Source organism: Ciona intestinalis, unplaced genomic scaffold (genome assembly GCF_000224145.3).
Source record: "Ciona intestinalis unplaced genomic scaffold, KH HT000184.2, whole genome shotgun sequence".
Classification (NCBI taxonomy): Eukaryota; Metazoa; Chordata; class Ascidiacea; order Phlebobranchia; family Cionidae; genus Ciona; species Ciona intestinalis.
In genome coordinates this window covers 774,031-790,856 of record NW_004190506.2, presented here as the reverse complement: position 1 = coordinate 790,856, position 16,826 = coordinate 774,031, and the positions used below count along the sequence as shown (strand labels likewise).

General features: G+C 34.8%; 5 protein-coding genes across 6 annotated transcripts; 3 read left to right on the top strand and 2 right to left on the bottom strand.

The window, feature by feature from the left end:
- The first annotated feature begins 103 nt into the window (after positions 1-103).
- LOC101241941 (fatty acid binding protein 1-A, liver-like) lies at positions 104-2,243 on the top strand. Of its 2 annotated transcripts, none has more exons than XM_026839321.1 (4): positions 104-638; positions 1,207-1,379; positions 1,637-1,744; positions 2,061-2,243. In XM_026839321.1, the coding sequence occupies exons 1-4, from the start codon at positions 593-595 to the stop codon at positions 2,118-2,120; spliced, it is 387 nt and encodes a 128-aa protein (XP_026695122.1). In that variant the 5' UTR covers positions 104-592; the 3' UTR covers positions 2,121-2,243. The 2 variants fall into 2 exon arrangements, with proteins under 2 accessions (XP_026695122.1, XP_004227359.1); XM_004227311.4 differs by having other exon boundaries at positions 106-642.
- LOC100176338 (calcium-independent phospholipase A2-gamma-like) lies at positions 2,151-16,757 on the top strand. Its single transcript, XM_026839311.1, has 12 exons — positions 2,151-2,161; positions 4,932-4,934; positions 11,784-12,881; positions 12,964-13,128; positions 13,428-13,582; positions 13,869-14,030; positions 14,266-14,381; positions 14,587-14,698; positions 15,019-15,148; positions 15,432-15,630; positions 15,918-15,986; positions 16,383-16,757. The coding sequence occupies exons 3-12, from the start codon at positions 11,865-11,867 to the stop codon at positions 16,523-16,525; spliced, it is 2,268 nt and encodes a 755-aa protein (XP_026695112.1). The 5' UTR covers positions 2,151-2,161; positions 4,932-4,934; positions 11,784-11,864; the 3' UTR covers positions 16,526-16,757.
- Positions 3,029-4,396, top strand: LOC100183372 (fatty acid binding protein 1-A, liver-like). The gene is made up of 4 exons (XM_002126677.4): positions 3,029-3,176; positions 3,330-3,502; positions 3,789-3,896; positions 4,267-4,396. The coding sequence occupies exons 1-4, from the start codon at positions 3,110-3,112 to the stop codon at positions 4,324-4,326; spliced, it is 408 nt and encodes a 135-aa protein (XP_002126713.1). The 5' UTR covers positions 3,029-3,109; the 3' UTR covers positions 4,327-4,396.
- LOC100178663 (28S ribosomal protein S2, mitochondrial-like) lies at positions 4,886-6,489 on the bottom strand. Its single transcript, XM_002126807.4, has 4 exons — positions 6,167-6,489; positions 5,523-5,769; positions 5,122-5,324; positions 4,886-5,067 (listed from the first exon to the last, which is right to left on the bottom strand). The coding sequence occupies exons 1-4, from the start codon at positions 6,466-6,468 to the stop codon at positions 4,983-4,985; spliced, it is 837 nt and encodes a 278-aa protein (XP_002126843.1). The 5' UTR covers positions 6,469-6,489; the 3' UTR covers positions 4,886-4,982.
- LOC100181025 (transcriptional adapter 3-like) lies at positions 6,489-11,146 on the bottom strand. Its single transcript, XM_002126781.4, has 9 exons — positions 10,972-11,146; positions 10,519-10,691; positions 10,023-10,187; positions 9,578-9,766; positions 8,687-8,835; positions 8,447-8,556; positions 8,002-8,118; positions 7,231-7,421; positions 6,489-6,997 (listed from the first exon to the last, which is right to left on the bottom strand). Exons 1-9 carry the CDS (start codon positions 11,051-11,053, stop codon positions 6,869-6,871), a joined length of 1,305 nt encoding a protein of 434 aa, XP_002126817.1. The 5' UTR covers positions 11,054-11,146; the 3' UTR covers positions 6,489-6,868.
- Positions 16,758-16,826: the final 69 nt, after the last annotated feature.

The window sequence follows — 16,826 nt, the reverse complement described above, 5'->3', positions numbered from 1 at the left end:
GCTACCGTAGCTCGTTTTTCGAGAGCATATACGAAGCCAAATATTAGGCAAATATAAAAGAGCATTTATTAGACATTTTCAGGTGCCATGGCATTACAGGGTGTGTGTTCTTGGTAAAGACAATTAACAGAAATTGCTCCAACCCAGTGGCCACTGATGGGTTGTCTGAATTAGCACTAGCAGCCATGCTAAAAGTAACCAATGTCGTGGTAACTCAAACAGGCATATGGTATGAAATAGGACACCGGTGTTATAACGATTTTGTCCTACCGCGCGAAGATACGGTACATAGTACATACATAGTATACTGAAGTAACTTCAGTATACTACGGTACTTTCGTCCCTATTTAATCGCTAAGATAAGAGACAATTAATCGCTGTGTGTTAGGTAGATATGTAAACAGACTTGGGAGACCTTCTAAGTACTTTAAACGATGGTTATTCAAAACTGGATGCTTCAATATAAGATTGTTTGCTCAGACTGAAGGCTATAGTTCTACACAGACTAGAGGATAGGGTTTTATAGTGCTACTTGTAGTCTATAGTCTTTACACCTCAGATATTTATTAGAAACGATGGCGTTTACTGGAACATGGGTCCAAACATCAGCGGAAAATGCAGATGGTGTTTTGAGATATGTAGGTAATAAATTACATTGTTTTATTTATTATGCGGTGACTGTTCAATATAAAGTGTAGGCTATACGGCTATAGGAGTTCGAACTGCATATTCACCATATACCATATGTTGGATATTTATGCTTTATGTACTTATGGTGTAGCCTAATATTAACTACATCACGTGAAACTGGTAAACGGTATCTGAATGAATCTGTAAATGCACGAAAGTAAACGGCGTTGGCAAAACCGCTTCACTGTAACATACATGTTTACTTCTTTATTCTGGCGGAATTACACTTCGTGCTTACTTGATGTGAGTTACCATGTGGGGCTGGTTTAAAGGTAACCTGACTGGCTATTTGGACAACCCATTAGTTTGAAGTTAAGTACCTTGTATATACCCAAGGACACACGCCGACAATGGAAACAAGGCGCAAATCTATAAATATCATTCAGTTACGAAACGCGATCTTTAACTGCTGTGTAATACAACGCTACACGACATGATTTCACATGTCCTTTGCGGTTACAAAGTTTGTAGTCGTATAATAACGCCTTTTACCTAAATTTACATTTACACATGTAGGCATGCCAGTGGAACAAATCAAAGAGATGACAAGTCTTCCGGTAACCGTTGAATTAAAACAAGACGGTGATAATTTTTTTGAGAAGTTTACCGTCGGCACAAATGTTATGGATGTATTTTTTCATGTTGGAAAAGAATCTCTCATACCTCTTATAACAGGCGGGGAAGTTAAGGTGATAGGGAATAATTTAAAATCGACTTTACTATTTTAGCTTTATATTTTGTAGGGTGGGGGAAGACGGGACAACTTTTATTCTATTTTCTCGTCTCATTTGGTAGTAAACACAGAACATTTAAGAAGTTATAAAACCGTATCCTCACGACTCCAATTGACCGCTGTTCTTCTCCCACCCTACTATGTCCCGTATTCTCCCACCCTACTATAACATGGTTTCTATATTGTATCGCTAATAAAAGTTACATTTAACAGACAGTTCCAAGGTACGATGGTCCGAACAAAACCGTAGCTGAATATGACCACAAAGGTGTCCATTACTACGGGTATCGTGAACTGTTAAGCCCAACAGAATTCGTGGACGTAAGTAGTGTAGTCTACCAGATATATCAGAAAGCACATTTCAGTTTATAGTGCTGATTCACATTTGATAATTATTAAATACAGCAACCTACATGCTGTTTAACAGAAATACACGTAAATATTTTTGCATTCAGACTAACATTTTAAGGCCACTCAATAACGCGTTGAACTGTTCATGACTATATGACACGAGGCGTATTATACACCATTCCTTCAATAAATTTAAACTGATACGTTTTTTCTGTTGTAATTCATCGATATTTTTAAATAATTATGCTATGTTATAAAAATTGTTTAAAACAAGATTTGGTTGCAGCATATGGATCTAGACCACGGAAAATGCATCACCAGATATTTCTTTACTAAGCAAGCATGAATCTGGAAGTCATGATGTAAAGTGTATTGCTCTATTTGAATGTACGTTTACATTTACGTTTATAATGGTAGCTTCGTCATGTGAATATTAGCCAATAAAACAGAAGAAAAATATTTTGTTAAAGAGTTGTAACATCTTATTTTATTACGTGGATGAAGCAGATAAGCAGCTTACCCTAAAAATCTGACTTTCAATCTAATATACCAAGTATGTTTAAACAGTATATCAATGCTTTTCTATACCCAAAACAAATATATACATTAAAAATGTCAATATTAGTTTCCGTTAGGCATAATAAATGAACAAAAACGCCCATATGGAAAAGTATTGAATGGAATCGAAAAATTTCAAAGCATGACGTAAGCTGGGTAAACATATTAAACAAATGCACAAACCAAATAAAAGCATGGAAGATGACTAGACCGTGAGTTTGCACAAAGCTAAAACTAGAAAATCGAAAAGAATCATTCCCGCTTTTTTGAAGATCTGTTTTATGTATATGAACGTGACTGGTAATCGGGTGTTCGGTGCAGAAAACGGTGAGGAGTCAACGGCTGTGGTTGCGTGGTCTGAGCAACAATTTCAAATTAAAAGCGCACTTGAGTCTAGGAGTTGGAACAAAACTAAAAACAGAGCAAAAGCTACAATTTGTTTTCTGTGTGGTGAGATTATTTTTGACAGTGTAGATAAGTTCTTACAAATAAGACTAAAGATATAGAACCAAAGCCCATAAAAATCATTGAATAGACAAGCTTAACCGAATATGGTTACAAAATCTTAAGTAAAATAAACACAGATTACATAATGCGAAAACACGCTTGTCCAAGGTTCGATTATACCAGGCACGTACGATCTACAACCAAAGCTGAGCAATTAAAGCGTGTAGTTAATTTATAACCTACTGCGATTTTTTCCTAATCAACGTAGGTTAAATAGTGCGAACCTGCAGCGTTAGGTTTACTCTTATACAGAACACTTGAACCAGAGCAATGGCTTTCACAGGAACCTGGACACGAAAATCAGTTGAAAATGGATTGGCCGTCCTACAGCATATTGGTGAGCGAAAGTAGTTATCTGAGCATATAGTTTACCAAATGAGATAACAAAAGAGAATGAAAACATGTCCCATCTTACCCCAACATTTTCTATTTTACACTAAAAACATAAGAGCAAAAATGCAAAAACAATATATTGTTTTTTGTTTTTCAGGCTTTCCACAAGAGAAGATCGATGCAATTAAAGACGCCAAAGTTGTGATCGAAATTAAACAAGACGGAGACAAGTTTGTCGAAAAGATGACACTTGGAACAATTGTGTCGAATACTGAAATGGAAGTTGGCAAAGAATCGGAATTCAAACTTTTAACTGGTGGTTCTGTGAAGGTGAGGAAAAAGTTTTTCGTGACTTAATTTTTAAAGACGTGCTGGTGTATAGGTGTTCTGGTCTGTGGTGTTAATTTATTGAGTGAAACGTAGGTTTGTCGAAATCATTATTAATTGACGACTTAACGAATTACGAACGAAGAAACCTATATACGACAAAATAAAAAAGGAAACTACATACGCCAAAACCGGTGCATTAGTTCGGGCACCTTGAACCTACACTGACCCAGAAAAAAATCGGTAAAATTAATTTCAAATTTAATTTCAATTGTACGTTTAACATCAGGCGGTACCAGTATATGATGGTACAAACAAAATCACGGCACAATATGAACACAAAGGAATTCATTATTCCGGCTACAGACAACTGACGAGTCCAACCGAGTTCACGGACGTGAGTAGTTTTATTGAAGCAAGTCTAACGTAGTGTTTGTTTAGTATAGGAAATTTCCACTTCAGTTGCTGATTTATGAGCGTGTATATTGGTAATAGAGATTACATGGCACTGGGTGTAATTTAATACTTTACTAGGTGCGAAAATTAATAATTACAGAATGTGACGAAGCACTTACAAACCACACTGTACATATTTAGGAGTGTAAAAACTAATCGGAGTAGAATTTGGACTTTTACGGATATTTTAACAATTAAAAGTAATAGAAAACACTCTTGCTGGGTGTACAGCTATAGTATACGAATCATATTAGTATCGTATGCAGCTACAGCAATTTTTGTCAGCGATTTAACTTTTTGATACTTTACAGTACGTCGACTTGGACCATGGAAAAGTTATCGCAAAGTTTATCTACACCAAGTCGGGATAAAAACTCTTACTAGCTATGTCGCAGAACTGAACTCTTCTCGAAAATAAAAAAAAACTACTGAAAAATAAAATAACTTGCATATTTTTTTCGTTGCGTGTAAAGAAAGATGTTCTAATGTTGTCCTGCGTCTTGGTGCACATGGTTACGGACTCCTAGGCACCTCACTGCAGTTGTGGGCATATACATTTTCTAAGACACGGTTGCTGGAACCCAGTGGTTCCTTTTTGGGTTGGCTAAATGTTAATTTATCCGTATTCTCAAGACTCCCATAGACCGTTTAAAACCCGGTCAGGATATGTGGATACTATGTGCTAAAAGTGTCCCGTCTTCTTCCATTCCACTATATTACAAAGTGAACTGCTATACTTACTGTAGATATAGTTCTACGGAAAATGCAAAATACAAAACCCAATTACCAACAACGTTACGCATGTAGTAACTCGTAAACGGGCTGGAGGTGCATGTAAAAACACACGTGTTGTTACAACGGTGGTTATTTGCTCTGTTATGCGAGCGTAAAGAGTTATATTCGTTCATTAAATATTTGACCTTGACAAGGCACCATCTGAAGCCTATTTTATGAACGTGACTGCCGCACTTCGGAGAAGGTTTTGCGAAAAGGAAACGCAAAGCCAAGTAAACGGCTGTAATCAATTTTATTTTAACTGAGAAACATCTTGCTTCTGCTGGTCTGCTTCGATTCGCTTTTGTTTTCCACTTTGTATAGCCAGTTGAAATAGCCTACAATAATTGTGTTACTGATGTTCATATAACAAACTGGATTGCTATACTTACTGCAGATATAATCCTACGGACTCTGGGCTGTCGTCGTTTCCAGGAACAGGGTAAGTTATCATGGTAGGGTTAACGTTACTATCTACAATACCAACTGTCGCTATTTTCAGTTTTCCGCATTCAGCAACTGCCGGGTGCTCTTGGTTCATTACGTCTTGCAAAGAAAGAAAAATGCAGATATCGGGCAACCTTACCGACCGATGCTGTGAATGAATGAATAAATGTAACTTGTAACTTGCTTTATCCTCGCGCGGCCAAAAAACAACAGTCCAAAACACGAGTGTTCTGTTTCACACACCTCTTGCCAGCTTACGAGTTTCCTCTTTATTTTACTTTGTGGGTGTACACATTGTATGTGATTACGACAACGTATATGAATACAGTGAATACTACAGCCCTACCTTTTGGCCCATATTAAGTAAAAGACCTTGTTGCCATTCCCTTGTATGCGCGTATTCACCACAGGCTTTTGCAGCCAGTTCAACAGCGTGACCATGTTGTTGTGACCTCATAATGAACAGAATAATTCCCTTTAAATACGCGATGTGTGCTACGAAGTTAAGCGCTCTGTGCATGTGCTCTAAAGTTTGGTCGAGGTCAAATATATCAACTCCAAGACGATTTCCGTACAGGTATGGTTGCATGTGCCTGGTACAGATCAAATATTACACACGATACTAAAATAAATATACTGAAAAATAGTCATGTATGCGTACACTTTTGTAAAAGCACCCACACTTTAAGTTAACTTTTTAATGGCCTAACATTTTGAATTAGCTGTTGCTAACCTAACATTTTGAATTGTTGCTACTTATAAGTCTGGCTATGTAAGAAAAATATTGCCATATCTCATTTAGACTAATTTTAAATGTATGTAACCTTAATCTGCATACCTTTATATGCGTCTTAGGTTTTACTTCATATGTTCAACATTTTGAAATAGCTGTTACTGCCGACATAAATGTTTGACTATGTAGATAATAAATTACCGGATATCATTTACTTCTGCTATCAAAGAGATCGTTTATATGGAAATTTGACTTACTCGTTTCTTGATCCTTTTTTGTGTCCAAAATAAACTCGAGAAAAAAATAACTTCTTCATGGTGACAAGGTTCTTTATTCCAAAGAAATCTGGATGTTGGAGAGGATCTGTGATCAGTTGCCTTTTCTCCTTGTGTAAGATGGGTGAAGGATCTTTACCAGTTTGTTGGGGTAGAACGGTGGAGAAATGTCGGCAGTTTTTATGTAAAGTGTTCATTTGAGACACACATGTATTGCTATGGTATGTGTTCGCCACTCTGGTAAAGCCTCTCCATGCTTTGTTCAACATTAAACAATGTTTCATTATTTATATGAACTATAAAATCTGGAGAAAAAAAAGGTTTTGAAATTCAAAATTTAAGAACAGTTGGACAAAATATTGTGTTTCAGTCAATATTTTTGCATTTGCTGAGTGTGTCTAAATCCACATAAAATAAAACCTATAACAGGATGAATCAAAATTGTCAACATGGTAACATAAAACTGAATTAAATGCAAATGGTCCAATATCTAAATAAAGCAAAAGATATTGCAGTGTGTGTAAAATGATGGGTGGAGTTTCAAGGAAATTAAATAGAAACAAAGTATTTTTGAAAAGGGATTGAGTCATTGAGTCACAGAGAAAAGTCTTCACTTCCAACACTGTCCTGCAGCAACATAGAATTGTGATGATAATTTTATATTCATAGGAAAGATTTCATGAATCATTCATTAAGTTGTTTAATGAGCACATCACGATCACGAAGAGCTTTCCATGCAAGGTCTTTCTCTTTCTTTAAGAGACTTCTCTTCTTTTGACGAGCAGCCATTACCCTTCTGTAGTGTTCCATAACCTGTATAAACGTAAAAATTATGAATTAAATCATATGAATAACTTTTATAAACACTTAATGAACATTCATATGATTTAACGTATAAAAACACACATTTTACATACAAAAAACTGTTTTTTTAACTGTATATTGGCTACACATGAAAAATCACAAATAATATATATATATATAAAAAGCTCTGTGAAGTTTAAAACAACATTTTGCCTTATCTATATACAACAGATGAACCTCACTTCAGTATTAGCAGATTCAATCTTCTTTTGTATTTCCTGTTTCTTTAATTCTTCCTTAGCAGCCAGTAGTAGTTGGTTAAGAACATCTTTGTTCCGATTGCTCACAACTTTTAACTCATGTTGACACCTCATCAGCTCAGTGAGGATCTCATCTTCTTTCTTCGAATCTGCTGCATCAGCTTCAAGTATTCCTGGGACAAGGGATTCAAACAATGTAGAAAATCCCATTATTAATATTATTTGCAAGTTAAAGAACTAGTGTATGATAATGCATGGTCAGTATCTTTATGAGTTTTGTAAATTTAAAAATTTCAAAAACAGAAGAAAAGTAGTCTTTAAATCTAAATCCTGATATGAAGGGATTCAAGAAATGTTTACAATATCTCGTTGTTAATATATGCGTGGCCCATCTTGTATGAGAGTTTTAGAAACATAAGCATTTTAAATTAAAACATAGAAAAAGCAGTCTAAGACTCTAAGATAAAAGAGGGTAAGTTACCACTTTAAGCTATGTAAAAATCACAAAAATGTAGTACATGACAGCCTGTTCTTTAGCATAAACTATGTCTAAACATGCTTTGGGTTTATTTTGTAATTAATAAATCCTAGTTTTATAAGGCAGGAATGCCTAATTCAGCTGACTGAGCTAATCATACAGCAGTGCATTCAGTAATGGTGATTCCGAATGCATAGTACATGGTATTTTGCATTAACCGAATTAGGCTAGTGGCACCTATACTAACGTACCATAGAATAAATGAATAAACTTACCTTGCTCAATTAACTCCATTCTGATTCTTGATTCTAACTTATGAGCATGTGGTATTGGGGGGAGAGATTTCATTGGTTTGGAATAATTTCCACCTTCAGTTGCGTCTAATGATCGTACTGTAAACAGAGAAGTGATTGAAAGATATTTTATTGAGTTTCTACAAGATTTTGGTAATTAGTAATAAAATTAAGCAAAAATATGAGGTAATTGACCAAATCTGGCCTAAATCCATAAGGAATAAAAAGCAAAAATACGTGTTATATTCTATGCTGTATAGGTATATAGCAGGGTATATTTCTGGTAATGCAAGAACACATCGTTAAAACGTGTTAAAACATATCAGTAAATACCTTTTTACAAATAAATGGGCCAAGAATGCAAACAGTTGTTACACCAATAATGCTGGTATAATTTACAAGAGGTATATTCGAACAACTTAAGTACCTGAATCTAACATTGATTCATGATCAGGAGGTGCCATGATATTCTCATCAACAAATGCTGATATTAATCTCTTAGTAAGTGATCCAAATGGCTCTGAATGACTTTGTTCCCTGAAATGACACAAATCCAACCAATTCTACTTGCAACAAAGTAAAACAAAAAATCTTATTACACATATCTGGGTAATTCTTTGTGCCAAAAGTAAAAATAAATGTATTATATATCTGTATTTCTTCTTACATGAACTGGTTTGCTTTTTTTAGAACAGCTTCAACGTTTGATTCTGGTTTTTCATGAGTTTTCACGTTTGCTCGGTTTCCTTCACTTTGTTCCTCTTTCATGTCCTCTATCGCCCACCGCTGGCTAAAGTGAGTGCCCAAAGCAGGTACCTGGGTTTCAAATATAAATATACTTTGTTCATTGTATGCCTTATCATACAGAATCACCCATACATATATAAACAATATTCATTACAGTATCTTGTCCAGGTAGGCCAGAAAAGTGACTACAATAGTCTAAATCAGGGGCGGGCAACTTCTCCAGTCGGTGGGCCTGATATGGGAAAATAACATAATTGGCGGGCCGGATTCACGAATCGATACATTAATCGCAGATCCCGAAAAAAAAAACATGGTAGGAGCACGCTGAGTAATATGCAAGAATAAAGCAGATGCGTCGTAAAATAAACACGTCTTGAACCTCAATGTCTCAGAAGTAACACTGCTGTATATTTACGATGTTTTCCCCAGCCAAACAGAATGTTTGTTACGTAAGCCAAACAGAATGTTTGTAAGTAATGCCTCGATTTAAAAACTTACTGACAGCAAGGATAGCATAGCATCTCATAGGGAAAATAATTTATTCAAAACATGTCTTCAGTTTTATTACATTTGAAATAACGCTCAAAATCGCGTCGCGGGCCGGATTTGGCCCGCGGGCTGTAAGTTGCCCGTCCCTGGTCTAAATGATGTGAAACAGTCAACTCCTATAGTAAAATTAATTATATATTCTATTTTCTATGCGCAAGAACAGCGCCAAGCATTAAACCCAGTACAGTTACGATACCTAAACCACTGAGCCTCGGCACAGGACAACAAACCAATCATAAACCTTAGACAATTTCATACATACATTGTAGTAATCGTTGTCATCATCTTGTTTAATCATTTCCTCCAGCAATCTCACAGACTCATGGTTGATTGGTGAACAATATGGTTCAATTGACTTCCAAAATCGACTTGGTGTGTCATTTATTGGGACCCTGGGTGGTTGGACCATCTGTTGCTCTTCGTATTCATACTCGTATTCAGATACCTTTGGCTGTAATTGATATATGCTTGTATTAATGGAACACATGCTATAAGACCTATATAATGTTACGAATTTTTTTTAGTTTTGCAAAAAAAAAATTATATAGGTATGGCAAAAAAAAGTTTTTAATTCAAAAGAAAATGTATAGGCCTATATAGCCTAACTGATTTCTCAAATGAAATTATCTCGAATAAACAGCACACACATTATTTTTTATTTAAGAAAATAAAAACATGAAATAAAGGCTAAAAAACATTTTGTTTACCGGCAACTCTTTAACTTTGATTCTAACCACCCCAGCAGTATTACTACTGGATCCAGGTGTAGTGGGAACGATGTTGTATCTTGATTGAGAAGGAGAGTCTGAGGACTTGAGTTTCTTGGCTGGTTTATCCTCAGAATGACGTGAACGTTTCAAATCAGTATCTTTCTATATTGAACATATTTATGGTGAAAATTAGTATTTTGGTTTTAAACCGACATTCAAAGTTGTACAATTTAAATGGATTAAGCAAAATCTTAGATTTAAAATAAAGATGCTAATATTTTGCTTTACCCAGCTAATAACATTAGGATTGAAGATTAGGAAGTTTTACTTTTGTGTATTGAAGGTTTTTTTTTAATTTGCTGCAGAAATATATATGTAGATTTAGTGGAGTTTAAAGTGGCATTAATGACTACTTGGTTTTATAACATGATGCATAAAATGACAATGATAAAAAAACCGGCAAAAAACGAATATTGCTATTAGCCTACATTACCAATTTATGAATTTTTTTATCCTTTTTGTTGTCATTCATATCAGACAAAACAAGAATCTCGGCTTGGAGCAATCTCATCCTGCGGGTGGCAGCAGCAAGCAAAGTTTCGAGATCGATTTGTAAACCGTCGATTTCTTCAACTTGAATGGGGTCGTCTTCATCTCGAGTTAAAACTGCATTAACGCTTATATTAAAAGTTTTAACAAAATAACATTTTGCTAACAGCCATAACGTAATAATTAAGTAAATGGTTTTTCTGGTAATAGTCTAAATTTTATTATACTTTTGTTTCGATTTGTATTTTAATGAACAAATTGCGTTTAAGTAAATCATTGTTTGTTTTATTATTGGTAAATTTGATTTACACCAAGAATCCAATAATTAAGCACATTTCTTGATTGATAAAGAATTGTAAAATTTCCCTTGTGTCGATTTTGCTGAGAATTCGCTCACCGTTAGTATACTGTTGACAATGCCTTGGGTGATCAATCGGAGCTATGTCAGGAAATTTTAGACCGTCTTTCTGATCGCTCATCTTTTTATAATTTTTATAAATTAAACTGACTAATTAGATAACAGAATCTTTTACATAATAACTTGCGTCTGTTTTAACAAAATGTGATTTTGGAAAAAATCCCCCAAACTGTTAACGTACGGATAATTTAAAATAGAAATATCATATTTCTAAATTTATTGGGTATTTAGGAATGACAAACAAGTTATTGTAACAAAGAAATAACGCCAAATAAATAAATATGACACTACTGCAACGACACATCACAAAGTTACAAAAGACACAATAAAGTATTCCAATATATCATGATCATCATATACACTTTGAATAGAAAAAATAACAAACGAGCTTTTAAACTTGTGGTAGATAAATTAATATAGACTGTACTTGAAAAGTTGAAATATGTACAAATATATATTGATCCGTAGTTACGTAACGCCAATGAGTAATGTTTACAAACACCCACACCCCCCTCACGTGATCATCACAAGAGCAAAGCCAGCCAATGAAATTGTCGGATTCCGCGGTTCAATTACCTGTTGCCTGAAAAGTCAAGTTTCCCATATAGTAAAAGTTCATCGGTGTAAAATTATTTTAAGATTATAATAAAGTATGTATTTGACAGAATAGTGTTTGTAGAAAAATGTATTTCATTTAAGACCATTTGTAAAGGTAGTCCTACGAATGTATTGTAACTATATAGTTTATAGGCCCTTAATCATGGTATTAACTTATTATTTATGTTTTACAGTGGTTTATTGTCTTATGTTTGATTATGTAATAGGTTATTAACACACTACACTGCCTGCACCCAGGCGCTTACTGTTTTAATATGCTGTGTGTATCGATACATCAGAGCCGAAGTGTTTCAAACAGCTGGAAAAAATCGTCATCCTGTACGTTATATACTACTGGTACTAAGCAAAACACTGCGGTTAACCCGCCAAATTATGCTGGAGCTGCAAGGTATGGAAATACGGCATGTCTTTGCTATTCACCACAACTGTTATCTAATTCTGCCAAGTCGGCGTATGTAGCAATGCGCACAAAATGCCATCAATGCCTCAATTCGGTGTCGGCTATTCCAACCAGGTTTATAAGTTACAAGCGGCCCTGGGACTCTTTGTTTAACAACACAAATACACAAACAAATAAGGCAATATCTGCACTATATGAGAAGCCAGATACTGCCAACCACAAGACCATCCATGAGGATTATGTAATGAACTACGCCTCACACACTCTTGGTAATCATACAGGGCGTAGCTCTAATCAATCATTTTCTACTGCCCCTACAAAGCAGAATATTGTTTTGCCTCAATATAGCTTTTCAAGCAACATGTCTCTGCCCTCTGAAAATGATTTAAAAGATGATAAATCTAAGTTACCAGAAAACCTAAATGACGAAGAAGAGACTGAAACTTTATCTCAAAAAGAAAGTGATGTAGAGAATCCCATAGTGAAACATTCACAATATGACCATCTTATTTCATCAGTTAAAAAGCAACAAGAAGCAGAGCAAGCATTTGAAAACACGATACTTAGTTCTTTGAAAAGTATGGTTGAAGCGCCAATGAACAGTTTTATCAGTCTGTTATCTCGGGCAAATCTTTTTGAACGTGCTGATGAAAAAAAAGCGAATCAAAAAAAGGGTCAAGGTGAATTGGAAGGTTCTGCTGTTGTACACAGCAGTGCAAATAAGATTAAAAATGAAACAATCCCAAAAGAGGAAACTCCACTTTCCTTACTAGACAGCTTGTATCAGTACGTTCCTTATGTTTTTTCTAGTTCCGCCACAAGTGCTGTAGCCCAAGACAAGGAAGCTCAAAAGAAAACATCTAATATTCAAGTAAGTGTCATAAATACTTTTCACTTAGTTTTAATATACCAATTTTAGTGTAATATAATTTGTATGTTGTTATTTTAAACAGGCGGATAGAAATCAGCTAGGACAGCGAGTTAGTATCAACAATCGCACCAGATATCTTATTCAATGCATAAAAGACACCAACAGCATGCTCACGTTATCCCAGCGTGTGGAAGAACTAAAAGATCATCTGATGCGATTTCCTGACACAAGGATTACAGCTGTGAAGGTGATGTAAACAGAAAAAATGGTCAATATGAATGAATGTAACTTATTTATCCTTCATGGCAGGGCAAAGACGAGCGTTTTATATTAGAAGTTGTAAATTTAATAGTTTCATGCCTAGTTTACAATTCCAACGAATGTGTAATTCTGCTTCTCTTACTATGGGACACAGTGTGATATATAAATTGGCTTCTCTGGTATAAAAACAATGGTATAACAATACTTTTTTTACATTTGTTCGTTCAAATTAAACCTAAGGAACCAACTGTTATATGTTAAACACTTTATTTTAATATTTAACAGGAAAATGCAATCCGAGAGATCATGCACATATACAGAACCACTTATGACAAAGACTTGATACCGGTGTTAAGAGTAACATTGGCAATGTTGGGTGCGGTGGATCCTCCCAAAAGAAAAGGAATTCGTATTCTAACCATAGACGGTGGTGGTTGTAGGTAAATATAAACATGTATATATATATATATATAAGATGGAACACCTTTAGCACATAATACTCAAAAATTTAAATATTCTGATCAAGTTTTAAACAGCAAGAAAAATAAGAAAATAGAATAAATAAAATGGTTTCCCATCTTACCCCACCCTACTCTATGTATAATTAAAATTGAAATTGTGTTAGTGTTTTCATATTTTTTTAGTTTATATAATGTTACCGGGCTAACATTATGCCTAAATTCAATTTACTGTGAAGCGATTTGTTTACTACTTTTTTGTTTTCAGAGGTGTTTTGTCAGTTGAGATATTCCGTCGCTTAGTTGAGTTGAGTGGTCAACCAATACATGAGATGTTTGATTATATATGCGGTGTAAGCACTGGTGCTATACTTGGCTTCCTGTTGGGCCTGAAAAAAGTACCAATTGACTCACTGGGTCCTATGTACAGGTTAGTAAAAGGAAAATATGGTCTCCAAGTAGTTAGGAAATAGTAATCTAAAACAATCACCCACAAAGTTACATACGTGGTAATCTGTAAGTGGGCACAAGGTGTATGAAATAGAAAAATCGTTACATCGACTGTCATTGCTCCACCAATTCATTAATGAATATATTGTATATGCTTTGTGTTTTTATTGTAACATTTGTTAGCTGTATGCTACAAAACAATATTTGTTATACAGATCATTCAGCTCACAAGTATTTGACCAGAATAGACTGGTTGGAACTGGCAAACTTGTTATATCACATGCATTCTACAACACAGAAACCTATCAAAAAGTTCTCAAAGAGACAATGGGTAAGCATTGAATGGATGTGTTTAGTAATATTAAGTAAACTACCTACTTTCCAGTTTGCAATAGAACCAAACTCTTTTAGAATAATATATAAGCTAGGTAGGTACACTTAACTAGTGTAAAGCAATGTTTGTGTTTGTGTTTTACTATGGCAGCTTTTGTTATTGAGGAAAACGTAACAGACAACATCCTGTTTTGTTTATATAGGTAGTACAGTGCTTATTGAGACTGCTGGTTATGAAGATACACCAAAGTGTGCTGCTGTATCCACACTGGTCAACAGAATGGTTCTCAAACCATATGTGTGGAGGAATTACAGGTTCTCACGTTTTACTCTTGTATTAATTATTAAACAACTTTCAAAAGCCATAACATAAGCTTTTATTACAAATATGACAGGTTGACAGCTCATATGTAAAATGCTATTTTCAACTCGAATGTTTCACTTTTAAAAACTAAACCCATCTTTAGTGATATAGAACAAAGCTTTTATTAAACATTAACTACTCTTATGATGTAGAAAAAAATATTTTATTAAACAATTACCATTTTTATTAACTACTTTTTAAGCGTCTATACCTATTTTTCATGAAGTAGAATTGTATTAAACAATAACCAAGTATTTTAATTTTTTCCCAGCATTGTTCCTGGCACCCGACACACACATTGGCCAGGTACATGCAGAGGTAAAGTGTGGGAAGCTGTACGAGCTTCTTCTGCAGCTCCCGGCTATTTTGAAGAGTTTAAGAAAGGTCCAAACATTCACCAGGTTAACTTTAGTACTTTGTATATTATCTAATATTATCTAAGGCTGGTTCAATTTGTACCATACTTAGAAACGGTAATCCTCTTTCAAGCTGTTCTGTTAAATGTAGTTCATACAATTGTAACCCACAAATAAAGTTTAGCCTGTTTTGTTCAGCTTGCATAATGTAAAGTTGTTTTGTATTACTTATACTTACAAAATTTACCCGCAGCTGCATGGTTTATCTCTTACACTACTGAGATAATACAATTATATCTTCTATATGACCCTCATATTCATATTACAGGACGGAGGGTTATTAACAAACAACCCAACTGGAGTTGCATTGAATGAATGTAGTTTGTTGTGGCCACATTCCCCCATACAATGTGTGGTGTCAGTTGGTACCGGGAGATATGAACCAACAGTTGGACCAACTGGTGATCATTTTCTTAGTCTGAAAGATAAGTTGCTTAAAGTGGTGGACAGTGCAACTAGTGTATCAGGTACTTAACATACTGATCACTACATGTATGCTTTGATAAGGTATATCTTCGTCTGTCTTTTTTTATAATAATGGGATGGGCTTTTAGTTATCACTGCCACATTCATAATTACCATTTAGTTATCACTCTGTTCTTCCCATGCTAATCAAAAAAGTCACTGTCAAGTTGCAATTTTTATCTATTAAAACATTAATTTGAAATTTCACTACAGCTGTGATTGTCTGTTGGCCTGTTTATGATCACACAGTTAACATGGTCTATATTTATCAGTAATAAATCTATAACAGAGGTCCACACCGTGATGTACGACCTGCTTCCCCCTCATACTTATTTTCGATTCAATCCATTTATGAGAGGTAAGGTAACCTGTAAGACCTTTGTTTAAGGAAGTTGTAAGACCTTTGTTTGATAACTTAATAATAGTTGTCACATGTGTTTGGATAAAGTCATTGTAACACAGGTGCTCTGTTTCATACACCTCATGCTGGCATACGAGATACCCATATGTCACTTTGTGGGTGTTTTATTATTATTTTTAATAGTGTATTATTATTTGGTAACAGTGTCGAGCTAAGAACCCATAACCTCTGGGTTAAAAACAGACACCAACCATTGTCTGACACTTCTCTAATTAATGTGAATGAATGTAACTTACTTTACCCTCGCATGGCTTGAAAACGACAGTGCCATCGTACGAGTTCGTTACCATGTATGTTACTTTTTGTATTTTTTGAATTATATGGTTTCCATAGAGCCACTGTTGTTGGACGACTATCACCCTGATAAATTGGACTTGTTAGTTGAAGATGCACACGAGTACATTGCACGTAACGAACATAAGTTTCAAGCATGCGTTGATACTTTATTGGGAAAAAAAGCCCACAAGACAAGATGACGAACATTCGATGCAGTTTTACCTCATACTTCTTATTTGGTATTGTGGGCTATGTTGTGTTACTTTGCACTTTTATAAAATGCTGAATTAATTTATGACGCAGATTTATGTTGTATGTAAGATTTATATACTTAAAATGTTGTATGCTTTCTTTTTGTTTGCTGTTTTACTCATTGGCAATATATTACAGATTCTTAACGTGGGATTGTCTGAAAGCAATCTAGTACATTAAGTTTTTTTTGAGTTAGCTCATTATGAACTAGACAGGATTAAAAACAATTACTTTCAAGTAGTAACTATA

Bases quoted from the DNA above. Each gene is read 5' to 3' on its own strand.
- LOC101241941 (XM_004227311.4), top strand. From the start codon at position 576: ATGGCGTTTACTGGAACATGGGTCCAAACATCAGCGGAAAATGCAGAT. The intron at 643-1,206 runs GTAATAAATTAC...TTACACATGTAG, and splicing joins TGGTGTTTTGAGATATGTAG to GCATGCCAGTGGAACAAATC. The intron at 1,745-2,060 runs GTAAGTAGTGTA...ATTTGGTTGCAG, and splicing joins GCCCAACAGAATTCGTGGAC to CATATGGATCTAGACCACGG.
- LOC100183372 (XM_002126677.4), top strand. From the start codon at position 3,110: ATGGCTTTCACAGGAACCTGGACACGAAAATCAGTTGAAAATGGATTG. The intron at 3,177-3,329 runs GTGAGCGAAAGT...TTTGTTTTTCAG, and splicing joins GGCCGTCCTACAGCATATTG to GCTTTCCACAAGAGAAGATC. The intron at 3,503-3,788 runs GTGAGGAAAAAG...GTTTAACATCAG, and splicing joins TAACTGGTGGTTCTGTGAAG to GCGGTACCAGTATATGATGG.
- LOC100176338 (XM_026839311.1), top strand. From the start codon at position 11,865: ATGCTGTGTGTATCGATACATCAGAGCCGAAGTGTTTCAAACAGCTGG. The intron at 13,583-13,868 runs GTAAATATAAAC...TTTTGTTTTCAG, and splicing joins ATAGACGGTGGTGGTTGTAG to AGGTGTTTTGTCAGTTGAGA. The intron at 15,987-16,382 runs GTAAGGTAACCT...TGGTTTCCATAG, and splicing joins ATTCAATCCATTTATGAGAG to AGCCACTGTTGTTGGACGAC.
- LOC100178663 (XM_002126807.4), bottom strand. From the start codon at position 6,468: ATGAAACATTGTTTAATGTTGAACAAAGCATGGAGAGGCTTTACCAGA. The intron at 5,770-6,166 runs GTAAGTCAAATT...GATCTGTACCAG, and splicing joins AAAAAAGGATCAAGAAACGA to GCACATGCAACCATACCTGT. The intron at 5,325-5,522 runs GTAGGGCTGTAG...ATTCATTCACAG, and splicing joins TACTTAATATGGGCCAAAAG to CATCGGTCGGTAAGGTTGCC.
- LOC100181025 (XM_002126781.4), bottom strand. From the start codon at position 11,053: ATGAGCGATCAGAAAGACGGTCTAAAATTTCCTGACATAGCTCCGATT. The intron at 10,692-10,971 runs GTGAGCGAATTC...GCGTTAATGCAG, and splicing joins TTGTCAACAGTATACTAACG to TTTTAACTCGAGATGAAGAC. The intron at 6,998-7,230 runs GTGAGGTTCATC...ACGTTTATACAG, and splicing joins TTGAATCTGCTAATACTGAA to GTTATGGAACACTACAGAAG.